This window comes from Symphalangus syndactylus, chromosome 7, assembly GCF_028878055.3.
Source record: "Symphalangus syndactylus isolate Jambi chromosome 7, NHGRI_mSymSyn1-v2.1_pri, whole genome shotgun sequence".
Classification (NCBI taxonomy): Eukaryota; Metazoa; Chordata; class Mammalia; order Primates; family Hylobatidae; genus Symphalangus; species Symphalangus syndactylus.
Genome location: NC_072429.2, coordinates 16,586,489 through 16,612,182, shown reverse-complemented (window position 1 = coordinate 16,612,182; position 25,694 = coordinate 16,586,489). Strand labels below are relative to the sequence as shown.

At 46.0% G+C, this 25,694-nt stretch overlaps 1 protein-coding gene across 2 annotated transcripts; it reads left to right on the top strand.

Moving 5' to 3' along the window:
- Positions 1 to 2,524: 2,524 nt before the first annotated feature.
- Positions 2,525 to 6,371, top strand: FOXI1 (forkhead box I1). Of its 2 annotated transcripts, none has more exons than XM_055285288.2 (2): positions 2,525 to 3,152; positions 4,671 to 6,371. In XM_055285288.2, the coding sequence occupies exons 1-2, from the start codon at positions 2,579 to 2,581 to the stop codon at positions 5,231 to 5,233; spliced, it is 1,137 nt and encodes a 378-aa protein (XP_055141263.1). In that variant the 5' UTR covers positions 2,525 to 2,578; the 3' UTR covers positions 5,234 to 6,371. The 2 variants fall into 2 exon arrangements, with proteins under 2 accessions (XP_055141263.1, XP_055141264.1); XM_055285289.1 differs by having other exon boundaries at positions 2,579 to 3,152; positions 4,956 to 5,233.
- The last annotated feature ends 19,323 nt before the right edge of the window (positions 6,372 to 25,694 follow it).

Here is a 25,694-nt window from a genome sequence, read left to right as displayed (position 1 = left end):
CCTGTGTGCTTGCCTTTCTCTAATCATTTAAATCAGAAAATACAGAAAAACAACAAAAATTGCATCCAATTCTTCATCCAGAAATAATAATTGGCAGTTTGATATTAATGTTTGTAGATTTCATATACAATTATATATATTTGTACTAAAAAAAATCTCATGGCATTTTGCTGCGTGTTTCTCCAAATAATATCATGAGAATATAAACATCTTTTCATATAATTATTCTTCCAGAATCTATTTTTCATAGTTGCATAATATTACATAATATTACATCATTTACATCATTTGGATGATACACTATTTAGCCAATCCCCTACTGTTGGGCATTTAGATTAGCTACAATTCGTCACCGCTATAAACAATGCTGTGGTGGGCATCCCTGTGGCTAATTCTTTGCTCTGTTGAATTTTGTAAGATAAGCTTTGAGAAGTGAAATTGCTAGGTCAATTGTAAGGCTTTGAGTCTGTACTAGGGGACTCCAATGTGACTGTTCTTTGAAAAGTCAGGGCTCCACCTTCAGCAAGCCAGGCCTCCTCATACAGAAACTCTACTAAACAAACATTCTGCCTCTGGCTTGGCTCTGCAAAGTGTGCCTTACTCTAAGCCTCATCTGGACAGCCAGAGCCTTTCAGAGAGTCACATTTCATCACTGTTTTAGGGTGAGGACAGGTTCCTCTGGACCTAACATGACCCCTCCTACCCAGTTACCTGGAACTCATCTTCTGGGCACCAATATGCTGACAATGAAGTTTATCCAGTCTCATTCATGTTTGCCACATGTGTCCCCACATAACTGTGAAGGAGGAGCAGAGACGGGGAGAATTCTTTGGGGAGCATCCCCTCCAGTTGGGACAGTCAGTGACCTCTTTCTCTTGCCTCAAAGAAATGTAGAGTATGAAGGAAGTGGGAGGAAGCTGGATGGGAAGAAGGAGTAGAGGGAGGCAGGCGGGAGCGAGATAGTGACCAGAGGGGCTGATCCCAACTTTTCTCCCATCTGTTTGGTCACAGAGAGAAGTCTCAGCTGCTACCAGGCCAGCGCCTACCCTCTGAGTAGAGAGACCACCACCCATGGCCCAAGCTGAGGGCCTGACCTGGGGCACCAGGGGAGGCTGGGACAAGATGGAGGATGGAGCCCAGATAGGAGAGGATCTGGCTGAGCCACAGGGAGAAGCCAGCAGGGGCTGCAGCTCCTGCTTCTGGAGCCTGAAGGAGACAGAGAGGACGCGTGGGGCATGGTGAGTCGGGGGCTCTCCTCGTGCCCTGGCTCCCTCCATGCCAGAGGCCTCTGCAAGCTGAAACATGAAAGGTCTTTGGATCAGAAAGGAGCTGGGAGCCTGCTTGCCCTGCAGCTGGAAAGAAACTTGAATTGTTCAAGTTCTCTCACTTTTCTCTGAAGACTGATTCTCCATTTTCCCTTTTGCTGTTATTTTTAAGAGCCTTGCTGCTCTGCAGGCAAATTCTCAGGTTCTCTGCCCGTCTGCAGGATGTACGCATATGCGTGTGTGTGTGTGCGCCTGTGCGTGTGGGCGTGTGTGCGTGTGTGTGCGTGTGTACGTGTGTGTGTGTTGGGGGAGGGTGGGGAGCCTATGACTGTTTGCCCCCTTGAACCACACCAGAGGCCAGCCCAGGCCCCTCTGTGCCCTATTCTGAGTCTCCAGGGCTGGTTCTCTCCTGGCAACTCCAGAAAGTGCCTCCTCACCTCAAAAGACCAAGAAACAGGGTTTCTGATAAAGTGTCCCACCCAGTCCCGGCTGGGGCAGTTGGTCAGAGAATGAGGGGGCATTAGGGGGAAGAGGAGGGAAAATGAGGGGATGGGAAGAGAGGTGCAGAGAAAATGAGAGGTGGAGAGAAAGGGACAGAGTGGAAGAGAAGGAGAAAGGGGAAAGGCCGGGAAGACAATGAGAATGGAAGCGAGAGACGGAAGTGGAAAGAAGAACTGGAAGCCTAGAGACAGAGGGAGAGAGAGACAGAGAGAGAGAGAGAGAAAGAGAGAGAGAGAGAAAGAGAGAGAGAGAACGGGAACGATCAGCTGTGATGTGGCCAGATTGGTTCATAGAAAAGAAACAGTTCAGAGCAGAAGGGAGGAAAGAAAATATGAAGGAAAGAAACAGAGAATGAGATGCAGAGAGGAGAGGAGGGAGAGAGAGAAGGAAAGCGAGGAGGGTAGAAAAATGTGAGGAAAGGGAAGGACAGAAAAAAAAAGAGAGAAGCAAGACAGAATAAAGGAGGAAAAAAAAGAAGGGAATCATGAGGATGATGAGAAAAGACAGGAGAGAAAGCCGGGAGAGAGGATAGAGGGGCGTCCTTGCTGCGCTGCGTGTCAGCTCTGGTAAGCCGTCTAGCATGTCATTAATGGGGACCTGAGGCGCCAGCAGGAAAGTCCCCTCCCCGTGGGCTAGAGGCTGAGGGAGGGCGGGCCCTGGGCTGGGATCCGCAGGCAGGTGGCCGCCCCTGGGTGGGGCCGCCTGGTCAAGCCCTAGGGGTATAAGTGGGAGGCCGGGCCTGCTGAGCACCTGTCAGGGGCAGCTCCGGGGTGCAGGTGCCAGGCAGGTGGCTCTGGCCAGCCAGCCCCAGCATGAGCTCCTTCGACCTGCCGGCCCCCTCCCCACCTCGCTGCAGCCCCCAGTTCCCCAGCATCGGCCAGGAGCCCCCCGAGATGAACCTCTACTATGAGAACTTCTTCCACCCACAGGGCGTGCCCAGCCCTCAGCGGCCCTCCTTCGAGGGAGGCGGCGAGTATGGGACCACCCCCAACCCCTACCTCTGGTTCAACGGGCCCACCATGACCCCGCCACCCTACCTGCCCGGCCCCAACGCCAGCCCCTTCCTGCCCCAGGCCTATGGCGTGCAGAGGCCGCTGTTGCCGAGCGTGTCGGGGCTTGGGGGGAGTGACCTGGGCTGGCTGCCCATCCCCTCGCAGGAGGAGCTGATGAAGCTCGTGCGGCCCCCCTACTCCTACTCGGCTCTCATCGCCATGGCCATCCACGGGGCACCCGACAAACGCCTCACTCTCAGCCAGATCTACCAGTACGTGGCGGACAACTTCCCCTTCTACAACAAGAGCAAGGCCGGCTGGCAGAACTCCATCCGCCACAACCTGTCGCTCAACGATTGCTTCAAGAAGGTGCCCCGCGACGAGGACGACCCGGGTAAGGAGGTTTTGAGTGTGGGGGGTGTCCCCAAGGAAGGCTCACTTCCTTCCTCCCCAAGACCCCATTCTAGAAAGCGCTGACTAGGGCTGTGCCCCCCAAGACTGGGGGATGCTACCAGGCAGGGCAGAGGGGAGCTCAGCAGTGGAGGAGAACATGGGCCTGGGCAAAGATTGGGTTTCAGGCCTGGCTGTGCTCCTGCCCAGTCAGTGACCTCCAGCAGGTTAGACCTCAGAGCCTCAGTTCTCTCATCGGAAAACCAGGGATAGTGACGGCATCTGCTTTGCAGGCTACAGTGGAGGTGATGAGATAATGTACACAAGGTCTTTAGTGTTATCAAGTGCTGAATCGCCTGCAGTAATTACAATTCATCTGCATCTCTAGCACCCAGCCCGTAGAAAGTCTTTGGTGAATGAATGACTGGACCAAGCAAAGCCCAAGGGCATCCCAAGACTGCTGGGAAGAGGACCTGACCTGGGTTAAACAGCCAGTAATGGCCCATTTTGCTGCCTGCCCTGTTTCTACTTATGTAACCTCCTTTAGCCCCGCGACACCCCTGCAGGGTAGTTCTTATTAAACCCATTCTACAGATTAGGAAAATAACACTCAGGTGACACAGAATGAAGTGATAGTGATGGAGCTTGAATTTGAACTCAGTTTTCTCTAACATCAGAAATTGTGAGCTTTTCCTTTTCAACAATGCATTTCTAAAACTCAGAGACCTGCAGAGAGGCATGTATTAAATACTCATGCATCCATTTCCCATAATTAAAGTCCATTTTTGTTCCACCGCAGGAAGCCAAGGTATATAGCTCAAAGGAACCCCAACTCTGCCCTGTTTGAGGTTGGCAAGCGCCAGGCCTCTTTGTCCCCAGAAGAGGGCAAGTGTCCTGTCCGAGGAGTGCCGTCACCCTCAGGCTGAGAGACGGTAGCAGGAAGAGTTCAGGCCTTCCCTCAGGATGGTACCTCTCAGCTGCAAAGCCCCTTTGCAAATCCAGTGTCGATCCTTTCTCAGTGGGTCTGAGGAAGACAGGGGAAATGGGCCCACTTTTCAGACTAGAAAACTGAGGTTCTCCCAAAGCCCCTCAGTCAGTGAGGAGCAAAGCCAGGACTCAAGTCTGTCTTCAGACTCCAAGCCTAGGGCTATTAGGGAGTCCCAGAGTTTTCCTGAGTCTTCTTTTCCTTCAGCATTGAAAGCCCTCCAACCCGCAACCCCCCAACCCCTCAGCATCCCTGCTCCTAGTACTTCATCCTTCTTAAAGAGACCTACATTGCAAACTCCTTAATGCTCATGCCTCTCGGCTGCAGCCCCAGAGGGCCCCGTCGTGGGCTGCTTAATTAAAGATGGAGGTGGTGTGGTCCATCAGTTGATGGAATTCCTCCATTTCTCAATCCCTGCCTTTCGGTCTCTGTCTTCCTGCATCTGTCACCTTGGCTTTTAGTTTATGACAATAAGGAGGAACAGCAGCAAAGCATTTTGTCCACTTCTCTACTTACCCCCTTTCACTTTTGTATCAGGCAAAGGGAATTACTGGACCCTGGACCCCAACTGTGAGAAAATGTTCGACAATGGAAATTTCCGCAGGAAGAGGAAGAGAAAATCCGATGTTTCCTCCAGCACAGGCTCCTTGGCCTTAGAGAAGACAGAGAGCAGCCTCCCGGTGCACAGCCCCAAGACCACAGAGCCTCAGGACATCTTGGATGGAGCCTCACCAGGGGGCACCACCAGCTCCCCGGAGAAGCGGCCCTCCCCTCCCCCATCAGGCGCCCCTTGCCTTAACAGCTTCCTTTCCTCTATGACAGCCTATGTGAGCGGGGGGAGCCCCACGAGCCGCCCCTTGGTCACACCAGGACTGAGCCCTGAGCCCAGTGACAAGACGGGGCAGAACTCACTGAGCTTCAACTCCTTCTCCCCGCTCACCAACCTCAGCAACCACAGCGGTGGGGGTGACTGGGCGAACCCCATGCCCACCAACACGCTCAGCTATGGAGGATCTGTGCTCAGCCAGTTTAGCCCTCACTTCTACAACAGTGTCAACACCAATGGTGTCCTCTACCCCAGGGAGGGCACCGAGGTCTAGGTACAGAACAGCTCCTCAGCCAGATGGACATGCCAGAGAGAACAGCAGTAGAGGCCCTCCATGCCAGCCTCCATGCCAGCCCCATGGTGGTCCATGACTGTGGAACGGCCCAAACATAAGCAGGAGCCTCCGAGGAATCCACCCTGTTTCTAGAACAGTGGTTAAGGCTTCTGTTTATCACACATAGGCCCACACACAGACTCACCAACTTTGCAATGGAAATACTAGCGCCTGCAGAGCAGCAATAACAGTGGCAGGTGCTGTACTAGGCTCTGTACTGGCCACACTTACTATTGACAGTCACCCCATAAGGTTCACAAACCTTCCCATTGAACAGATGAGGAACTGAGGCTCAAGGAGGTTAAGTAACATTTCCAGGGTTGTATAAACTAGTAAGTGGCAGAGCTAAGAGTCAAATCCAGGTCTATGTGATCCTCAGAGATTGGAGGCCGGGATGGAAAATTGGTTGAGTAGCCAAGGAAGGTCAGTGTGAAAAGCTTGCTCTGGCAAATATGGCGAAATCTCTCCACTGCTTTCTGTCCACCAGCACTTAGTGCCAGCCCAGGCATATCTTGTCCTGGTCCAAGACCTTATTCTCTGGCCCCAACTTACCTGCAGACACTCCTTTTTGTACCACTCAAGGAAGGAAGCCACCAGTGGCCTTAGTGCAGGAAACTCAGCCCTGGTGGCCCTGCAGAACAATGCATCTAACATGTGCAATGCATCCCCATGGAGAGACATCATTACTCCCCAGCCCTCCAGAAACCTCGAGCAGATCCAGGGGTCAGTGAGAGGAGTGGTGTGTACCCCTAAATCCTCCCACCCCAGCACTGCCCATCTGTAAAATCTTGTAAAGCCCAGTTTCCTGTGTGCATGTCATGGACCAGTGAGCTGGAGATGGCTGAGTCTTCCAAGAGAAACAAGGCTGGATAAGCGCTTCCTTTTTTTAGCCCAGGAGAGGTGGATGTTTGTCTGAGAAAACAGTGGCCTCAAGGGAGGAGCGCTGGGCCCACCCTCACAGGGTGTCTCTGCGTGACCTCCTGGGATTTCTCCTTGTTTTTGTGAGTACTTTATATGCTGGTGATGTTTCATCACAGCACACCCTATGAAGTGTTGTTTTCTTATTTTCTTTTTAATTAAAAAACAAAACAAAACAAAACATGTGGTGCAGAAGCGTGGGCCTTCTTTATGAGAATTCCTGTCTCTCCGCTGCCTGGTGCGTTCAACAGGGGGCCAACTGCTGCCTGGAGCTGAAGGCATTTGGGAGAGGAGGCAGAGAAAGAATGCATTTCAAGACTCTTTTCACCTCTTCACTGGCGTGGAGCCCAGACAAAAAACCCCAAGAAAAAGAGGGGAGTCTGGGAAGGGGGGTGTAGGGTCATGGAAGGAATCCATTGGTACTGAACACACAATATGGACTTCGTGTATCCCAGTCTTTACAGTTCGTGAAAACCTCCTAACTGTGCTATGATCATTTAACAACCCCGCAAAGAGGGGGGTACTAGTCTCATTATACAGATAAGAAAACTGAGGGTCCGAGTGGTCGAGAGATTCGTGTGAAGTCCACATCCAGTCCACACCTAGATCTGTCTGACCCTGCACCTCATCATGCTTCAGTGTAGTCTCAGATGCAACCAATGCTAGAGGCAGTAACAACAGTACTATGGACTGCGATTCACTGAGGCCTGTGGGCAGTTCCTGGGTCAAGTGCTGTGTAGGTGGGACCTTTTTTATCCTTACGGAAGCCCATAAATGTGTACACTGGTGATCCCCTGGGGTCCCTGACACAATGCATGCTGCAGGACTTGTGCATTGAAGCTGGATTTTTTGTTAGGAGTTCTCTCTTTGGGTGTGCACAGAGAGGGCTTAAACCAGGAATAGCTGGCCACTTGCATCACTGCCTACTCAAACCCTGGGGGCTCTCTTTCCTTGTGACAGAGTGACAGAGAGGAGCTGGTAAATAACAACAACAACAATGGCAATGATTATTGATGATGATGATGATGATGATGGTGATGATGATGATAAGAGCATTCATCATGGGTTGACCATGTGCAAGGCACTGCATTATTGTATTTAATCCTCACAATAATCCAGTGCACTCAATACCATTATTTTCATTGTGTAGGTAAGAAAACTGAGGCCTGGGGAGATTCATACCTTGATAGAAAGCAGCCACAGCCAGGACTCAAGCAGATCCATTGATGCCATGGCTAAAGTGCTTCTCCACAGAATCTAGCAATGGGGAGCTCAGGACTTACCACAGGACGGCAAAATCATGACAACCAAGAGTAAAAGAAGCAGGGCTGCCTGAGAACCCCTCAGGCCCTTTCCCTGGGAGTCCTTTTCTGCAGAGAGACTTCTGGCAGATTCCACGTGGCCTAGGAAAGTAAAAGGATGGGACATGGTGTCAGACTGTCAGACTGTTAGAAAACCCAAGATAGGCCTGCACCTTTCTGCAGAGAAAGGAAGCCTACAGCTCGGAGGGCAGGCACTCCACAAATGTCACCAGGACAGTGAGGTCAGAGTCAGAATTAAAATGCAAGTCCCTGAAGCCCAGACTAGGATTTTTTATCACACTAAATCCCTCTGTCTCCAAATTTGCCCAAACAGACCCTGAAACCCCACCCTCTCCATTGATCAGCTCACTGCCTGCTCTTCAGCTCCTACTCCTTCCCCCAGGCGGGTCTGCAATGGGCAAGGGCCTGGGCCAGGAAGGAGGTGTGAAGGGGCCCAGGGAGAGCCCAAGCCAACCCGGAAGGGAGCTGGCCATTTAGAACCAAGGCCCACAACCTCAAGTCTCCAGTCTTCTTCAGCACAAAATTCAATGATGGGCACAAGCAGAAAGGAGAAAGTGTTTAGGGCTCCGACAACACAAAGACCCTGCCAACTCTTGCCTGTGGCCCTGCAGGGAGTTCCTGGTAGCAGCGCCAGGAGCTCATGGGAAGCATGACTCTGCAAGAACCCAGAAGGGCACAGCTGAGGGGAGTCGCAGGCCAAGAAGGGGGTCTCCCAGCAGCTTCCATGGTGGCTGCCTGCCCCTCTTTTGGTTCTCTTCCTCTGAGAAGAAATAAGAGCTAGAGAGAGGGAGGGAGGGAGGGAGAAGATGGGATGGAGGGAGGGGGGTAAAAGACTGGTTATTTACCAAGCACTTAATCCTGTGTGCAGTGCTGTGCATGGACACTCACATGATTAGCCTCTTACTCTTTGGCTCCACGCTGAAGCCATGGTGTCCAGCGTCCATAAACGGTCTGAGAAAAGGGCCACCTGGAAGGCTGCCTGGAGGAGATGCGACTGGAGCTGAAGGATGGCGAAAGTGAGCTGATTCAAACCACTAGTTTATACCCTCACCTTCCAACAGCCAAACTCTAATCCCCCCCAAACCCTGAGTTAGCGTGCCTCCATTTCCAACTGACGCGGAGGCTGGGGGATGTATGCCTCAAAGCAGAACATATACGTATAATATAGGTACATTTCATAATCCCATTTATTTTAATAGGCAAAGTTGCAAGAGGAAAAGTTGGGAAATACTACACATAAAATACTAGCAGTCATTGTCTGGTGGCTAATAAAATATCAGGTGTGGTTTTTGTTCATTATGTTTATCTCTGTGTACATATGATGACATATGATGACATATTGTCATCCCAGGCCACCGCAGCTAGATACCACTCCTTCCAATGACAGGGGTGCAAGAGACCTGCCATGTTGTCCCATGGTCCCCCCGCCAGCACAGATGACTGATCCTGAGGAACCCCTGACCCAAGCTGAGGTCTTTCTGCTATGGCTGAAGAATAAGTCCCCTTAGCACAGACATGGTTCTTAGGCAGCCACCATTGAAAGAAAGGGGAATCAATGTGAGACCAACAACTTATCTAAAACGTGAGAGTCAAGGCTGGGTGCGGTGGCTCACACCTGTAATCCCAGCACTTTAGGAGGCTGAGGCAGGAGGATCATTTGAGTCCAGGAGTTTGAGACCAGCCTGGGCAACACGATGAAGCTCCATCTCTACAAAAAATTTAAAAAAATAGACAGGTGTGGTGGCGTGTGCCTGTAGTCTCAGCTACTCAGGAGGCTGAGGTGGGAGGATCACCTGAGCCCAGGAGGCAGAGGTTGCAGTGAGCTGAGATAGTGCCACTGTACTCCAGCCTGGGCAACAGAGTGAGACTCTTTCTCAAAAAATAAAATAAATCGAGACCACGGTGAAACCCCATCTCTACTAAAAATACAAAAAAATTAGCCGGGCGTGGTGGCGGGCACCTGTAGTCCCAGCTACTCGGAGAGGCTGAGGCAGGAGAATGGCGTGAACCCAGGAGGCAGAGCTTGCAGTGAGCCGAGATTGCGCCACTGCACTCCAGCCTGGGCGACAGAGCGAGACTCCATCTCAAAAATACAATAAAATAAAATAAAATAAAATGAAATGTGAGTCAGAAAAACAAATGTTCAGACTTGCTGAAAAGCTAATGCCAAGCTGGTGAGAGTGTCATGGGGGTTTAAAGGTGGCAGAAGCTCTCCTTGGAGCTCCTGGAGGGTCCAGCAGAGATCAAGGCACAAGACTGGAAAGGAAGGGGAGTTTGAGGAGAGAGCGGAGGGGCCACAGGGAAGTAGCCATATTTATGAGCCCCCTGCCATGCACCAGGCCCTTGGGACTGGAGCATGCAGTTATCACCTGTCATCTTCACAATGCCCTGGGTGCTGGGGACTATTTTGTCCATTTGACCTACGCAGAAACTGGGACACCCTGGGTTCAAGCAGCCTCTCAAGATCTCAGACCGCAGTCCACATGCTTTAAATATCAGGCTCCCCCACTCCCCTATAAATGGGCACTGTGAGGCCTGCCATCAAGCCAACCATCAGTCTCCTTGCTGGAGAGAGCACAGGGACATAGCATCCGTATCAGGAAAGCCATGTTGGCCAGCACATCACAGGAGGCCCAAGCTTTGTCTCTGTGGAAGGCTTAGCTCAACCCCCTGCCCTATACACAGACTTCATGCCTGCCCCCTGCTTTCCTTCAGCCCAGAAGGAGAGAGACCTGGGCTGCTTTCTCTGCTGACCTGCCTTTTGATATTCGCCTTAGGAGCTGCTGTGAAAACACAATGAAATTGGCCTTTGTCTCTGACTCTTTCTATTCAGTGTTTCTTTGAGGTTCTTGTGGGGCAGAAATATTGCAATGCTGAAGGCACCATTTGCTTCCTTTTGCTTGCGGGCCCCCAGATGACCCCTTGGACATATGCTCCTCACTTGCAGAAGCCATTGGAACCCCAAGCAGCAGGCCAAAATGCAGGGTCTGTCATGGAAGTGGTATAACTATTTGTGGGAACTCTCCTGCTTTTCTTTCAGATCAGGCAGATGAGGTAACAGCAGCATTTAACGTTTATTGCATGTTTAGGATGAACTGTGTACTTCCTTTTTTTTTGAGACAAGGTCTCACTCCATCACCCAGGCTGGACTGCAGTGGCATGATCTTGGCTCACTGCAAACTCCGCCTCCTGGGTTCAAGCGATTCTCCTGCCTCAGCCTCCCGAGTAACTGGCGTGCCACCATGCCTGGCTCATTTTTGTATTTTTAGTAAAGATGGGGTTTTGCCATTTTGGCCAGGCTGGTCTCAAACTCCTGACCTCAGGTGATCCACCCACCTCAGCCTCCCAAAGTGCTGGGATTACAGGCTCGAGCTACCGTGCCAGGCCTATGTACTTCCTATAGATTGCTTAACAATCTCAATGCCACTGAAGCTGACACTATCATTCTTTGTATTTGGTATGGAACTAAACCAGTATTCAGAGACACTGAGTCACTTTTCCAAGACCATGCAGCTATCACCTGAGGTAGACCTCAAACGCAGGTATCCCCAGCTCCAGAGCCTGTGCTGTTAACCTAGATGCTAGGAGAAAACCCCTGAACTGGGAATTTGGAGACAGTATCCCCACAAGGAGACAATTCCCTTTCCACAGATTCTGGAACAATCAAATGTGGGATAATGGCTATCAGGAAGATGTTGCATCAGCTTGGGCCACCATCATCTCTGCATTCCTGATCAGCAACAGCCTCCAGGCTGGTCTCCCTGCCTCCAGCCTCTCCCTCCGCACTACAGAGTGTGAACTTCCTAAGGGACAGAGCCGGTCACGCCTGCCTCTGCCCTCCTCAGAGCCCCTCAGTGGTTCCGTATCCTTTAGGTCCACACTAATTTGCATGGCTCTCGAAGCCCGTGGTCTGGCCTCATCTCTCTGGCTAGGACCTCAGGCTCAGCATCAGACTAAACTGGATTCAGATCCCCTCTGCCTGCCCAGAGGAGTCAACGTAAGCAGGCAGCGGCCTCAAGAGATGTCCTGCATATTCGTGTATATTAGTCTGTTTTCACACTGCTAATAAAGACATGCCTGAGACTGGGTAATTTATAAAGGAAAGAGGTTTAATTGACTCACAGTTCCACATGGCTGGGGAGGCCTCACATCATGGCGGGAGAGCAAGGGATATCTTACACGGCAGCAGGCAAGAGAGAGCTTGTACAGGGTAACTCCCCTTTAAAAAACCATCAGATCTGGTGAGACTTATTCACTACCATGAGAACGGCACGGGAAAGACCCACTCCCGCGATTCAATTACCTCCCACCAGTTCCCTCTAACAACACATGGGAGTTGTGGGAGCTACAATTTAAGATGAGATTTGGGTGGGGACACAGCCAAACCATATTAGCATGTTTTATTATTTTTTTTTCCCAATCATGCTATATTCTTAGCATAATTTTAAAATACTTAAAACAGGATCATGAGAAAATAAATACCCAGATTCTAGCACCAAAATTCAGAAGGGGGGCTATGAGAATGAGGGACGGAGAGAAGCCTTCCTGAGAGTTTCTAAGAGGCACTGGGGAAGTGGGGATAGTGATTAGCCCTGGGGGAAGAAGGGGCTACTGGCTGGAAAAGGGCGTGAGGTGGGTTTGGTAATTGCCTATTGTTTTATCTTGGTGCTGGTCACACAGATATGTTCACTTTAGGAAAATGTATTGAGATTACACTTGTGATTTCTGCCTTTTTATATACGTACATTAACTCAGTCATATGCTGATAAATGTTTAACAATGGGTTCACTGAAGAAAAAAGGGTCTGCCATATTTGTAATGTCTGCCCATTTCTGTGGTGTAAATACTCCCTTCACAACTGATTTCAAGCTTCCCTTGCACTGTGACTGAAGACAGAGTTGGGAAGATAATGTGCAGTAGCACAACATTAAATCATATTTCCACCATATACACACGATAGGTATAAATAACACCCAGAGCATGGAAAATAATAAAATGTAGTAAAATAATCAAGCAGCAATGAGTTTTAAATATTTATTACCTTTGTTTATAATATAATTGTAACTATAAGTTTAATTTTTAATAACAGCTGTGCTTAACATAAACTCCTGAAAAGTTAACAGTCAGCTGTTCTGAGCCAGTTTGAGCAGGCTCCAGGACACCATTGGTATAAACACCCATAACTTCTGTCCCCAGACTCCCCTCTCCCTAAAATACTAGTTGTCACATCCTCCTGCTATTGCCATCTTCATCTCTGGGCCTTTCCAGGGGTTGTTCTCTCTGCCAGGTCTCCTTTCTTCTTCCCCAAGGCCTTCCTTCCTTACCCTTGCCTTCAATCCTCATCTAAGAAGTTACTTGCTCCAGGATGCCATTCCTGGCTAGCAAAGGTCCAACCATGTGCGTTCTTACAGTATGGGACACTTACCCATGTGTTCCCATTTTCTCTTTACTTGTCTGGCTTTCTGTAGACCGAGTTCTGAGGGCAGGAACCAGGTGTCAGTGGCTCCCTTGGCACTTGGCACAGTCCCTGGTATAGTGAATGTGCTTGGAGGATGTTGAATGGATAGATGGATGGATGGATGGATGGATGGATGGATGGATGAATGGATGAATGGATGAATGGGTGGATGGATGGATGGATGGATGGATAAGTGAGTGGGTGGATGGATGGATTGATGTATGGATGGATGGATGGATGGTTGGATGGATACAATTTCATACAAGTCATTAATCTTTGCACCTATTTATCCCCGGAAAAAATTCCTAAGACCTTAGCACTTCAGCCCCCATCCCTGCAGACTTTGGTCTAGCACTCCTAATTCTGTCTAAGGCACTGGGGTGGGTGGCACTCTCAGGACTAACCTTGGTCACTCCCCACTTGCTCCCAGCTATTCTTTGGGATGCTCAAGTGCTCCTTTGTCCAGTGATAACTGGGTTTAACCCTAATTCAGAAAGAGGACCAAAGACAAAAACAATAAAAAGCTACTGATTACTGTCCTGATCCCAGGCCCTGGCTGGTTTAGGTAACGTTATGTTGCAATGGGAAGGAGAAGAAGGATTGCCGTATTTTTAGAGCCACGACAAAAAAATCATACTGTAACAAACTGCCAGCCTTTGGAAGAAAAAAAAGATTAAATATTTATTTATTACCTTTGTTTATAATATAATTTATTTAACTGTAAGTTTATTTAATTTTTAATAACAGCTGTGCTTAACATAAAGCTCCTGAAAAGTTAACAATCAGTTGTTCTTAGCCAGTTTGAGCAGGCTGCAGGACACCATTGGTGTAAACACCCATAATTTCTCTCCCCAGACTCCCCTCTCCCTAAATAAGCATAAGAACCCAGGTTTTGGATCTAGATGGAGCAAGGTTCAAATCCTGATTTGGCTTTTTAGCTGCTGGAGACCTTGGGCCTGTGACATCACCCCTCTGAGCTTCCAATTCATCGTCTATTAAATGGAGATAAGAAATGTAGCCAATATCAGGATTTCGATAAGCATCAATTAGGATATGTGGAAAAAGCCTGCCAAGCAGTTTGCCCAGAGGAAATGCCTCTTAATTATCAATTTGATGCAAATCAATAAGCCACTGATCTCTCACTGGGTCAATGTTATAGATTCTTCTTGGGAAAACAATTAAAAGTATCTTGAGAAACGAAGGCTCAATCACACAACACCTGGGAGAATTACAGCTTACAGGGTTAATGAGGTCTCTCCCTTCCCTCTACCTAACACACCTGTCCTAACCTGACCTCCTTGAGAGCTCTATGATTTGGCAACAAGCACATGGTGCCTTCCCAGAAATCAAAAGACTTGGCTTCTCCCTCCTCCCACGCTCATGCTCCCAAACTCCCAAACACAGAGGTGGCCCTAGGAGTGGGTAACATGGCAGGGCGGGGGGAGGGGCAGTGGTAATCTACATGGTGGGGTCTGGAAGTGCCAGGAAGTCATGCCACACCACATAAACACACACTCTCTCACTATGTGTCCATAGATGCCAGAAGCGATTCATTTTCATAGGGAATAAGAACTTACACCCACGGTGAGAGCAGGACACGGTTTTTCAATCCCCCAGGAGTGAAGCAAAATGGCTTCTTGGAATCTGGAACTCAGACCATGACTTCAAAGGTGAGGAAACTGAATCTCACAAAGTGAAGAGGCCCAGGCCAGAGTCTCATTTTTAATGCCAGACATACAACCAGGCACAAATGTGCCAGCTTCCCAAGGGGCCCGGGGGTTGTGTACTTCAACACTGCCCATGGGGAGTGTTCAACAGATCCCCTCTGGGGAGCAGGTTTGAATGTGGGCAGGAGCAGAAGGTGGGTGGAGGTGACGGCAGGGGATGGCAGGGAACGGCAGTTGGGGAAGGTAGAGGTGCTGATGAGGACTGAATGGGTGACCCGGTGAACAGCTGGGGAGAAATCCGGGGGCCAGCTGGGCCCTCACAGCTAGGCCTTTGGTCTGTTGGACGTGAACAATTTCTCAGAACATCAACATGGATCAAGACAAAATCAAGACCACTCCACAATCATGTGTGAACACAGATGAAAACATAAGCACTCCTCAAGCTGCAATATGACCACATGGCACCAGTCCTAGCTAATATGAGGGGCTGCTGCTTTTTTGCCTGCTACAGAGTTATCCTCACGCCATGCTTCCCTCCTTGCAAATATGATTTATTGAAGTGCCCAATTCTAGAATTGTCTTCACGTCCTGACAGCATTCAATCCAAGCAAAGCCCTTCTTCCTTAAGCTTTCCCCCAAACACCTAACATAAGCCCACATTTTTAAAGTCCTCTCTGATACCCTCATACTGAAATGCTCACTGTTATTTATGTTACACATTCCCCATCACTGCAATGAGGGACCAACCCAACTTGCTTAACAACAGGGGTGTCCCTGGTAGCCCTTGGCTGGAGGACATTGACAATAGGTGGGTTGAAAACAAATTCGAGTATTCATTTATTCATCAGAAGTCTATGATGTACCCAGCACTGTGTTAGGAGTTAGAGACACTGTATACTAGTGAGTCAAAAATGGTACCATTTTCCAGGAGCTCATAGTCTGTTAGAGAAACAGACAAGTAAACATCTTAGCACAGCTCCCTGTGGCACGCACTCTGATGGGTCAGCACAAAGGAGGCACCTGTCACAGGTGAGGGGTCAAGGAAGACTCCTTGGAGTGACAGAGAGAGGTCTGTGAGAGGGTGAATAATGCAGGCAGAGGTAGAATATGCACAAATGCCTGGAGACGAGAGAGAAATGCAAGTGATTCAAGACAGCAGGAGTTAAGTAAGTGCAGGAAGCAAAAGTAGCCTTAAATCCCAGCAGAGAAGCTCATTTCTTCTTCCCAAGGCATCAGGGAGCCTTGCAAAGTTTGCAAGCAGGTGGGTAACAAAACTGAGAGTCACACTGATGCCATTGAAAGGCTCGTGCCTCACCCCTCCTGCCTTCAGGGGCAATCTGAGTTCCTAGAACCTAGCTCAGATGGAAGCCCCTTCTTTGCATGACAACTGGGGCAGGAACTATAAAAGAATAATTCACAAAGTCGACTACATACAAATGAGTTGTTTCTGTACGGCAAAGCCTCCATCAACAGAGTAGGAAAGTAAACACAAAGGGAGAGAAATGTTACAGCGTACATGTCAAAAATTTAATAGCTGTATTATAGGAAGATCTCTAGCAAATTAGTAAGATAAAGACTTTCCCAGCAGAAAATGGGCAAATCTATTTTCACCAACAAAGATATGCAAATAGATAATAGACGCATGAAAAGAAGCCTAGTCTCACTAATGATCAAAGAAAAAAGACCACAGTGATATTATATCCTTTCCACTGACACATCAGCAAAGCCTAGAACTGTCAAGGATAGGAGCGAATAGGTTCCCTTGTCTCATATATTCTTGGATGAAGAACAAGGCAAAATGATCTTAAGGGCGATTTCAATAATGACCATGGAAATGTCTAATGTGTATCTGTTTTGACTTAAGGATCTCTCTACTAGAAGTTTAATTTTGAGGCTGGGTATGCCAAGATGTATGTACAAGAATGTGCCTCATAGAGACGTTTATATTAGTGCCAAGTTCATATTGGTGAAATGCATTAGTTGAACGTCTACCATGAGAAAAATGGAATAAATAAACCACGACATGGTTTATAATAATTCTGATGAAAGACTATGCAGCTATTTAAAAGGAATGAAAGAGTTAGCAGAACTAACCAAAGCGATATCAATGATATACTGCACAGAGAGAGGACAGAGAGAAAGATACCAAACAGGATGTCAAATGTCTTAGATATATGAAAATATACTATGTGTTATTTAATGTATGGAGGATGAGTTAGGACATAGATGATCTTTCTTCAGCTACCACAAACAAACTAGTCATGTAGTCATGTGTCACTTTCTTTTTTTTTTTTTTTTTTTGAGACAGAGTCTTGCTCAATCACTGAGGCTGGAGTGCGGTGGCGCGATCTCAGCTGACTGCAACCTCCGCCTCCTGGGTTCAAGCAATTCTCCTATCTCAGCCTCCCAAGTAGCTGGGATTACAGGCACCTGCCACCACGCCCCGGTAGTTTTTGTGGTTTTAGTAGAGACAGGGTTTCACCATATTGGTCAGGCTGGGCTTGAACTCCTGACCTGATGATCCGCCCGCCCACCTTGGCCTCCCAAAGTGCTGGGATTACAGGCATGAGCCACTGTGCCCGGCCACATGTCACTTTCTCCAGTGGCTCTTCGTTTCTTTTGGTGCCTTGGAGAGAGCATTGGATTGGAAGTCAGATGCTCTGTGTTTGAGTGCTGACCCTATCACTATTTAATGCAGTCCTGGCACTTATGGACTTTGGTTTACTTGACTGGAAGAGGAAAGAGCAGAATAAAATGAAAGCTGGTCTTCATTTAGCTTCGACCATCTGTTTTATGTCCATGGTCATATTTTGATGCCCCAAAGAACCCTGAGAGGTAAATGAGGACAGGCAATATCTCCATTCCCCAGATGACAGACACAGAATTGAGGCCTTATGTGAGTGACGCAGCAGGTTTGGGGACCAGGTGTAGTTCTGTAAGCTGTCTCCAATGTCGTGGAGTGCCAGTGAGGGCATGTCAGTGCTCACGTAGACTTAAAAACTCCCCAAATTTGGTATGTTAGCCAGCTTGGACTGCCATAATAAAATACCACAGACCAGATTGCCTAACAAGAGAAATGTATGTTCTTACAGCTCTGGAAGCTGGAAATCCAAGATCAGGATGCCAGCATGGTCAGGTTCTGGTGAGGGATCTTTTCCTGGCATGCAGACAGCAGACATCTTGCTATGTCCTTACATGGCTGAGAGAGAGAGAGAGAGAGAGAGAGGGAGGGAGAGTTCTTCTTCTTACAAGGCCACCAAAGCTATGGGATTAGGAGGACATCCTTATGACCTCATTTAACCTTAACTACCTCCCAAAAGCCTTGTCTCCAAACATAGTCACACTGGGGTTAGAGCTTTAACAGATGAATGAGCCGAGGTGGTGGGGGAGTGGACACCATTCTGGTCACAGCATGTGGCTATGCAGGAGAGAAAGAACTAGTGCAAAAAGAGACACTGGATGAACTTAGGGCCAACAGAACTGAGAGGAAGTTCTTGAATGCAGCTCTTCCACACTCAAGTCCCAAAAACTGGACTTCCAGGGGAAACAGGACATGGTAGACAATGAAAAGATCACATATTTTGGAGAGTGACTTTCCCAATTCAAAACCTGGCTACTACCACACTGTTGGGTGAGTCCCCGAGAGGCCTTGGGTTTCTCATGTCTAAAATAGAGGTATTCAGACCCTCCCTACAGGTTCACCAAGCAGCTGTGAAGACAGGCTGAGATATGGCAGAGTTCCCAAGCATGTGGGGCACACGGCACTGGCATACACAGATAATTTTAGGTGACTCGTGGATAAAGTATTGGACAACGCTGACTCAGAGAAGAAAGTTGTTCTTTTCTAACTGAGTTCAGACTTTCTCTTTTCATCCAAAGAGGAAAGTCCAGCTTGATGCACACATGTCGTCAGCACCCCCTAATACCTGCCAATCTCCCTTTTCCACAAAGGCTTCAAGCACTTTGCAGGAAATAGTATCCAACAATAACTGAAGAACAGTTTGCATTTATTTTTACGATTATCTTTTCTATATAACAAGTGAGGCTGGTTTACTTTTTAAAGTCATGACATAAAGTTTCCTTTTCAAATAAATTTATTTTAGAAAAAAAGAGCTGATTTAAAGGAATAATAGTAAATGAATGATAATACAGGTCAGATGTGACTATGGTTAAAGCAAACAAACCAATAGAAACCGCTCAGCAAAAGCAACGCTTGAGTGACTGAATTTGGGTCAACTCTGTTGCTGGAGAGCAAGCACCAGACCCAGAGAGAAAAAAATGGGCATGGGAGGTAGGACTGACTTGCAGCTCCCACTTGGACAGACAGAACAACATGTGGAGACTCACATCGTGAACTTCTGCTTCAACTACTGCGGGAGCATACCAGGAAAACGAAAAGAATACACAGACCTTTTTCAGCTCTCTCACTGCAAAAGCCATGAGATAGCTGAAAAACGGTGAGTGCCTGAAGTGTGAGGGGGGAATGTCCACCTCTGAACACACATCCTCACTGGGGAACCTAAAAATCCAGATCACCCAAGGGGAATTTAACCTTACCTAAAGTGTACACTGCCCAGGTGATGGGTATACCAAAATCTCAGAAATTACCGCTACAGAACTTATCCGTGTAACCAAACACCTGTTCCCCAAAACTTATTGAAATAAAAAAGAAGAAGAAAAACAACATAACTTCTGAAGGAAAGGCCGGGGATCATGGTGATGTATACCTAGCAGATGCATTTATTTAAAATGTAGGAAAATTAAGAAAATAATGTGAGATAACCTTAGAAAGAAGACTATGACCACACTGTTAGGCTATCTCAAGCTATAATGAAGCATTAAATAACATTAATTTTGCAATAGTGTTTTTAATGTATGGTATTTAATTATCTAGCTATACTTTTGGAATGGCTAGAGACAGAAAATACATAAAGGACCTATACAGAAAGGAACACAAGAAATTGATCATAATTAACATAACATTGAATTTACAAATTATCTAGCTACACTTTTTGGAATGGGTAGAGACAGAAAATACATAAAGGACCTATTTAAAGGCTTTTCAGTGACTTGGGTGAGAAGACTATACCCAACATAAGGTTTCATCTTGATTACTGCTGGTATTCCCAGCTGCTAATACCTAGTACCTACTAGGTGAATAATAAATGTTTGTTGAATTAATAACTTAATGCATAATAAAGAAATGCTTAATTAATGAAATAAGAGGGCCTGAGCTAAGATAATGACAATGGTAATAGAAAATAAGGAAAAAATAGAAAATATTGTTGATACATAATCAATATGATTTAATATTAGATTGGAAGTGGAGAATGAATATATGAGTTTGGATTTTGGAGCCTGGGTGCACTGGGGGTGGAGTAGGGAAGATAATGAGGTTTTTACCCTCACTTGTACATAGAAAATTTTTTAAATTGTTAATCTTTTCATTGGACGTATAAACTATGATTGAGCTTGGTAAATACTCATAGTACAGAAAGGAACATAAGAAATTGATCATAATTAACATGACATTGAATTTATAAATTATCTAGCCATACTTTTTGGAATGGCTAGAAACAGTGTTCCTAGCTAACTTCTAAAAGGATTCTAAGCAACCTGCGTGCTTCAATGAATGGATAGCTTAGGTCCCACTCAGCTTTTCTCAACAGAAAATACAAAATGAGAAAAGCTAATTAAGCAGGAAAGCTGCCCTGCAGCTCATCTCACAATTTTAGAAGCAATCCATTTTACTTTAAGTATTCCTAACAGATACCTTCTAAAAGGCAAGGATAGTGGTAAAAATGAAACAATGTTCCCAACTCACAATGTTTTCATCTCTGCCCTGATGAATGGTAAAATAATCAAGATGATTTACATACTCCTCACTGTGATATCTGGCTATTTGCTAAAACAGATGTCTGGTTTTTGTACCATAGATACCTTGAGGTTCCCCTAGGCAGAAATTCATAGGAGAAAGGAATCTCCCCTGGAAGACAGAATCTTAGAGAGGAAATCACCTCGATAAATCTGACCACACCTCTCTTTGAAATTTTAAAGTAAAGCATAAGTAAAAGATGATATTTGGCTACCTTAATAGTCACTTAGCAATCATGGGATATTACTAGGAAGTCACATTTCTTGTTCAGGGAAACAAGCACATTAGATTTTCCTGAAGTTTTACAATCTAAACACAAATAGACTCAGACCTGTTAGCTGGAAATGGGGCCTCTTGTTAGAGTTCTTTGATCTTCTTGATACATTCTGTATACATAGGAAAATAACTGCCTGTACCAGTCACCATAAAGAGGTTTTAAGTATATGATAAACATTAATCACTTCACATCTGAACTAGCAGAAGCAAATTCTTAAGGCCAGGCTGGTCTCCCTGCAAGCAAGAAGGACTTCATGGAGGTGTAGTAAGGAAATGGAAGCACATTATGTAGCGGTATACACAATTGTATACTGCTCAGCCAACAGTTTTTATTCTGGAGTTGTAATCTGGTGTTCAAGATCTAGTCCGCGATCCACTCAATCCTGTGCTTTCCAAACAGTGTTCTCTCCCTTTATAAAAATTCATGGGCAAGCCGGGCGCGGTGGCTCACGCTTTTAATCCCAGCACTTTCGGATGCCGAGGCGGGCGGATCATGAGGTCAGGAGATCGAGACCACGGTGAAACCCCGTCTCTACTAAAAATACAAAAAATCATCCGGGCGTGGTGGCGGGCGCCTGTAGTCCCAGCTACTCGGAGAGGCTGAGGCAGGAGAATGGCGTGAACCTGGGAGGCGGAGCTTGCAGTGAGCCGAGATCGCGCCACTGCATTCCAGCCTGGGCGACAGAGCGAGACTCCGTCTCAAAAAAAAAAAAAAAAAAAAAAAAAAATTCATGGCCAGCCAGAAAAAAAAATTACTAGAAACAGTAATGCGTGTTACTTGGGAAAGGCAGATCCCCCCTGTTCTCTTCTCCACGGGAGACAGCACCATCGGCCTCTGTTGGAGCAGTTGGTCCCTCCTCTGAGGCCTTCCGGGTGTCTGCTCCATCAGGGCTGCTGAAAGACTTACATTCTGGAAGGAGTTAGTTGACCAGCACCTGTGGGAGATGCTGCTGACAGAGGTAAGAGGGGAATGAAGCTGCTTAGGCTCTCCCCTCAGGCAAGGCTGGTCCCTTGTCACCTGCAGGGATTCTACCTTTGGCCTGAGTGAAGTGGTTTACATTGTCCTCAGTAAGAGGCCACAGAGAAGACCTTGTCTTCCTGGCCCTGCTGAAAGCTGAGAGCTCAAACCACCCTAAGGACTCTAACCATCCCAAAGGTCTGCAGCAGCCCCCCTTACCATTGTCTGACCAGCCCAGGCAAAGCACACCATTGGCATTGTTGACTGGGCTGCTTGGACTGAAAAGACAAGGCCTGGGTGGCTGGGCCACCAGTCCCGGCTCAGCAGGTTTGCCTGACGCTAGATTTCCCTCAGAGGCCAAAAAACGGAGTCTCCAGGAATTACAGAACACAGTTTCTGGCAGGCACTATCAAGGATTTCCAATTCCCTCCCTGTGCAAAGGAGAAAACCCAAGCCCAGAGAAGAAAAAGGGACTTCCCAGAGCCACACAGCAAGTTAGCAGCAGAGCTAGCAGAAGACTTCTTGTGTCCTGATTCGTTAGCTAGGATTACCTATTTCCAGAAGAGAGTTTTTCATTGTACAAGTATAGTAGAAATGTGAAACTCCCAGGCCCCACTCTATAAAGAAATCGGAAAGGGGAAGGGAATTAGCAGGTATTCGGTTGGCGCAGAAGTAATTGCGGGTTTTGCCGTTGAAAGTAATGGCAAAAACCACAATTACTTCTGTGTCAATCTAATATTAAGCACTAGATACTATTTTAGTGTTTAAATGAAAATATCTCATTTGGTCCTGTTACTCTTGCCTCCTCCGCAACCCCTCCATTTCCTGTAAAGTATGAAGTGAAGGCTTAGAGAGTAACCTGCCGTTTCGATTAGCAAGATGCAGTGGGAATAGCATGAACCTTGGAACCAGGTAGACCCAGTTCTGTCAAGCATGAGGGTGTGGACTTGATCAGTGAGAACTCCACTGAGTTCAGGATCTTCATCTGTAACTTGAGAGTAATAATCCTGGCCTCCCATATCTGGTAAGATCAAATTATCATGCAAAGTGCTTGGAGAAGAGTAGGTATTCAAAAACAGTGGCTTGTAAACAAATATTTAGCATGTGTGTATTCATTGCAGCCCATAAAATAGAAGTAACCTAAATGTCCATCAACAGGTAAATGACAATAGACAAATATTGGTAGATCAATATAATGGAACACTACTAAATAATAAAAAGGAATAAAATACTGATATTTGCAATGACATGGATAAATTTTAAAAACAATATGCACCTCTACTTCTGGTTAAATTGCTCTAACTAGATCCTACCTTTGAACTGATAACAAACTATAAACTCTGTGGAGAAAAACAAAAACAAAACAACACCACGCTCTAAAGTCACTGAAGAGTAAACAACAGGCAAATTCTCAAATGGGGATAATAATTTTAAAAAGGGATCTGCATGGTGAGTTACCTGTTTTGTGGTATATACATAAGGCCTTTACTCTATCTTTTATCTTTACCCACATCTCTGGCTGGTTCCTAAACCATGTATGTACAGGATGGGCTCTAGACAGATGACAGTAAAAGAACTGAACTTGGATTTTAGCTGCAGCCCAAGATGCAAAAATTGCAGTTTGAGCCAAACCAGGTTAATTGCCTACTAAAGCAAACAAACAACAAAAACCAAAATTTCAATCCTCTTCAGAGGAATATATCAAAATGCAGGGTTTTCACAATGTTCCAATGTCCAGAATACAGAATCCAATGTTACTCATCACATGAAGAAACAGGAAAATGTAACTCACTCTAAAAAGAAAAGATAATTAAAGAAGGCTGACCTGATATGACTCGATAACGGAATTACTAAACTAGAATTGATAAATAGCTGTTGTAACTGTGGTTATAATAGCCTTTGGGAGAATGTTCAGATGGCATAAATGTATTTTTCATGTGGAACGAATGTGAATTATTAGGGGCTAGTGGAAAGACTGTGGCAGGTTAAATAATGTTGCCTAAATATACACAGGTCCTAATCCATGGAATTTTTGAATATCACTTATTTGACAAAGAAATTTTGCAGGCATGACTAAGTAAAGGATCTCAAAATATGGAAATTTTCCTGGATTACCCACGTACATCCCAAATGCAATCACATGTATTTTTGCAAGAGAGAGGCAGAGGAATATTTGACTACAGAAGAGATAGTATGAACTGTGAAGACAGAAGCAAGAGATTAAAGTGATATAAGCAAGGGACCATGAGCCAAGAAATGCAGGCAGCTAAACAAGTTAAAAAAGTCAATGAAATGGAATTTCCCCAAGATCTTCCAGAAAGTACCAACCCTGCCAACACTGACTTCAGTGCAATGAAACTGGTTTCAGACTTCTGGCCTTCAAAATTGTGAAATAATATATTTGTGTTCTTAAGACACCAAGTAGTCTGTGGTAATTTGGTACAGCAGCTATAGAAAACTAATACAGTAATTTTTCTCAAGTAAAGAGAAAGATGATTGTAATGAATGGAAAGTCAAGACATCACACACAAAAAAGAGAAACCGTAGAAAAACCAAAATTCTAGAAATTCTAGAACTAACATACAAAATATCTTTTAAAAATCACTAGCTGGGCATAACAATCTGATGGAGATGACAGAGAAAGAATCAGTCAATTTGAAGATAATTATCTAATTCAATGTTGAAGACAATTTTCCAATCTAAAGAAACAGGTGAAGAGAGAAGATTGACACAGATTTATAGATCTATGGAACAATATCAATAGGCTTAACATGTGTATAACTGGAGTCTTAGAAGCCGAAAAGCAAGAAAGTAGATACAAAACTACATACTTGAAAAAATAATAGCCAATTTTCCCCCCAATTTGGTAAAATACATCAATTTACAGATTCTAGACCTCAGCAAAATAAATACAAATAAGATCTTACCTATGCACATCATACTCAAACTTTGGAAATCTAAAGACACACAAAAAAATTGAAACTAGCCAGAGAAAATAGCACATTTTATGTAAATGAATAGTGATTTCTTTTTTGTTTTGTTTGTTTGTTTTGTTTTGTTTTTTGAGACAGAGTCTCACTCTGTTGCCAGGCTGGAGTGCAGTGGTATGATCTTGGTTCACTGCAACCTCAACCTCCTAGGTTTAATCGATTCTCCTGCCTTAGCCTCCTGAGTAGCTGGGACTACAGGTGTGTGCCACCAAGCATGGCTAATTTTTGTATTTTTAGTAGGGATGGAGTTTCTCCATGTTGGCCAGGATTGTCTCAATCTCCTGACCTTGTCATCCGCCCACCTCGGCCTCCCAAAGTGCTGGGATTACAGGTGTGAGTCACTGCGCCCGGCCATGAATAGTGACTTCTTAGCACAAACTATGGAAGCCAAAACATAGTAGAACAACATCTTTAAAGTTCTGAAAGAAAAAAAAATCTGTTAACTCAGAATTCTATAACCAATAAAACTATCCTTCCTTCAAGAATGAATGTAATCCCATGTTCATGGATCAGGAGAATTAACATTGGTAAATGCCAATACTCCCCAAATTGAACTATAGATTCGATGTCTTCCCTACCAGAATCCTAGGTGCTCCTTTGTAAAAATTGTCAAGTCAATCCCAAAATTTACATTAAATTGCAAGGGGCTCAGAATAGCCAAAACAATTCTAAAAAAGAGAGACAAAGTAGAATAACTCACACTTTCTGATTGAAATATTTACTGTAAATCAAGAATAATCAAGACAGCATGCTATTAGTACAACGAAAGGCATAACGACCAAAGGAATAAGATTGAGAGTTTAGAAACAAACCTATATATCTAATTGCAACTGATTTTTGATGAGGGTGCCAAGATCATTCAATGGGGAGAATAATCTTTTCAGTAAAGGGTTCTGGGACAAATGGAAAGTCATACGCAAAAGAATAAAATTTGACC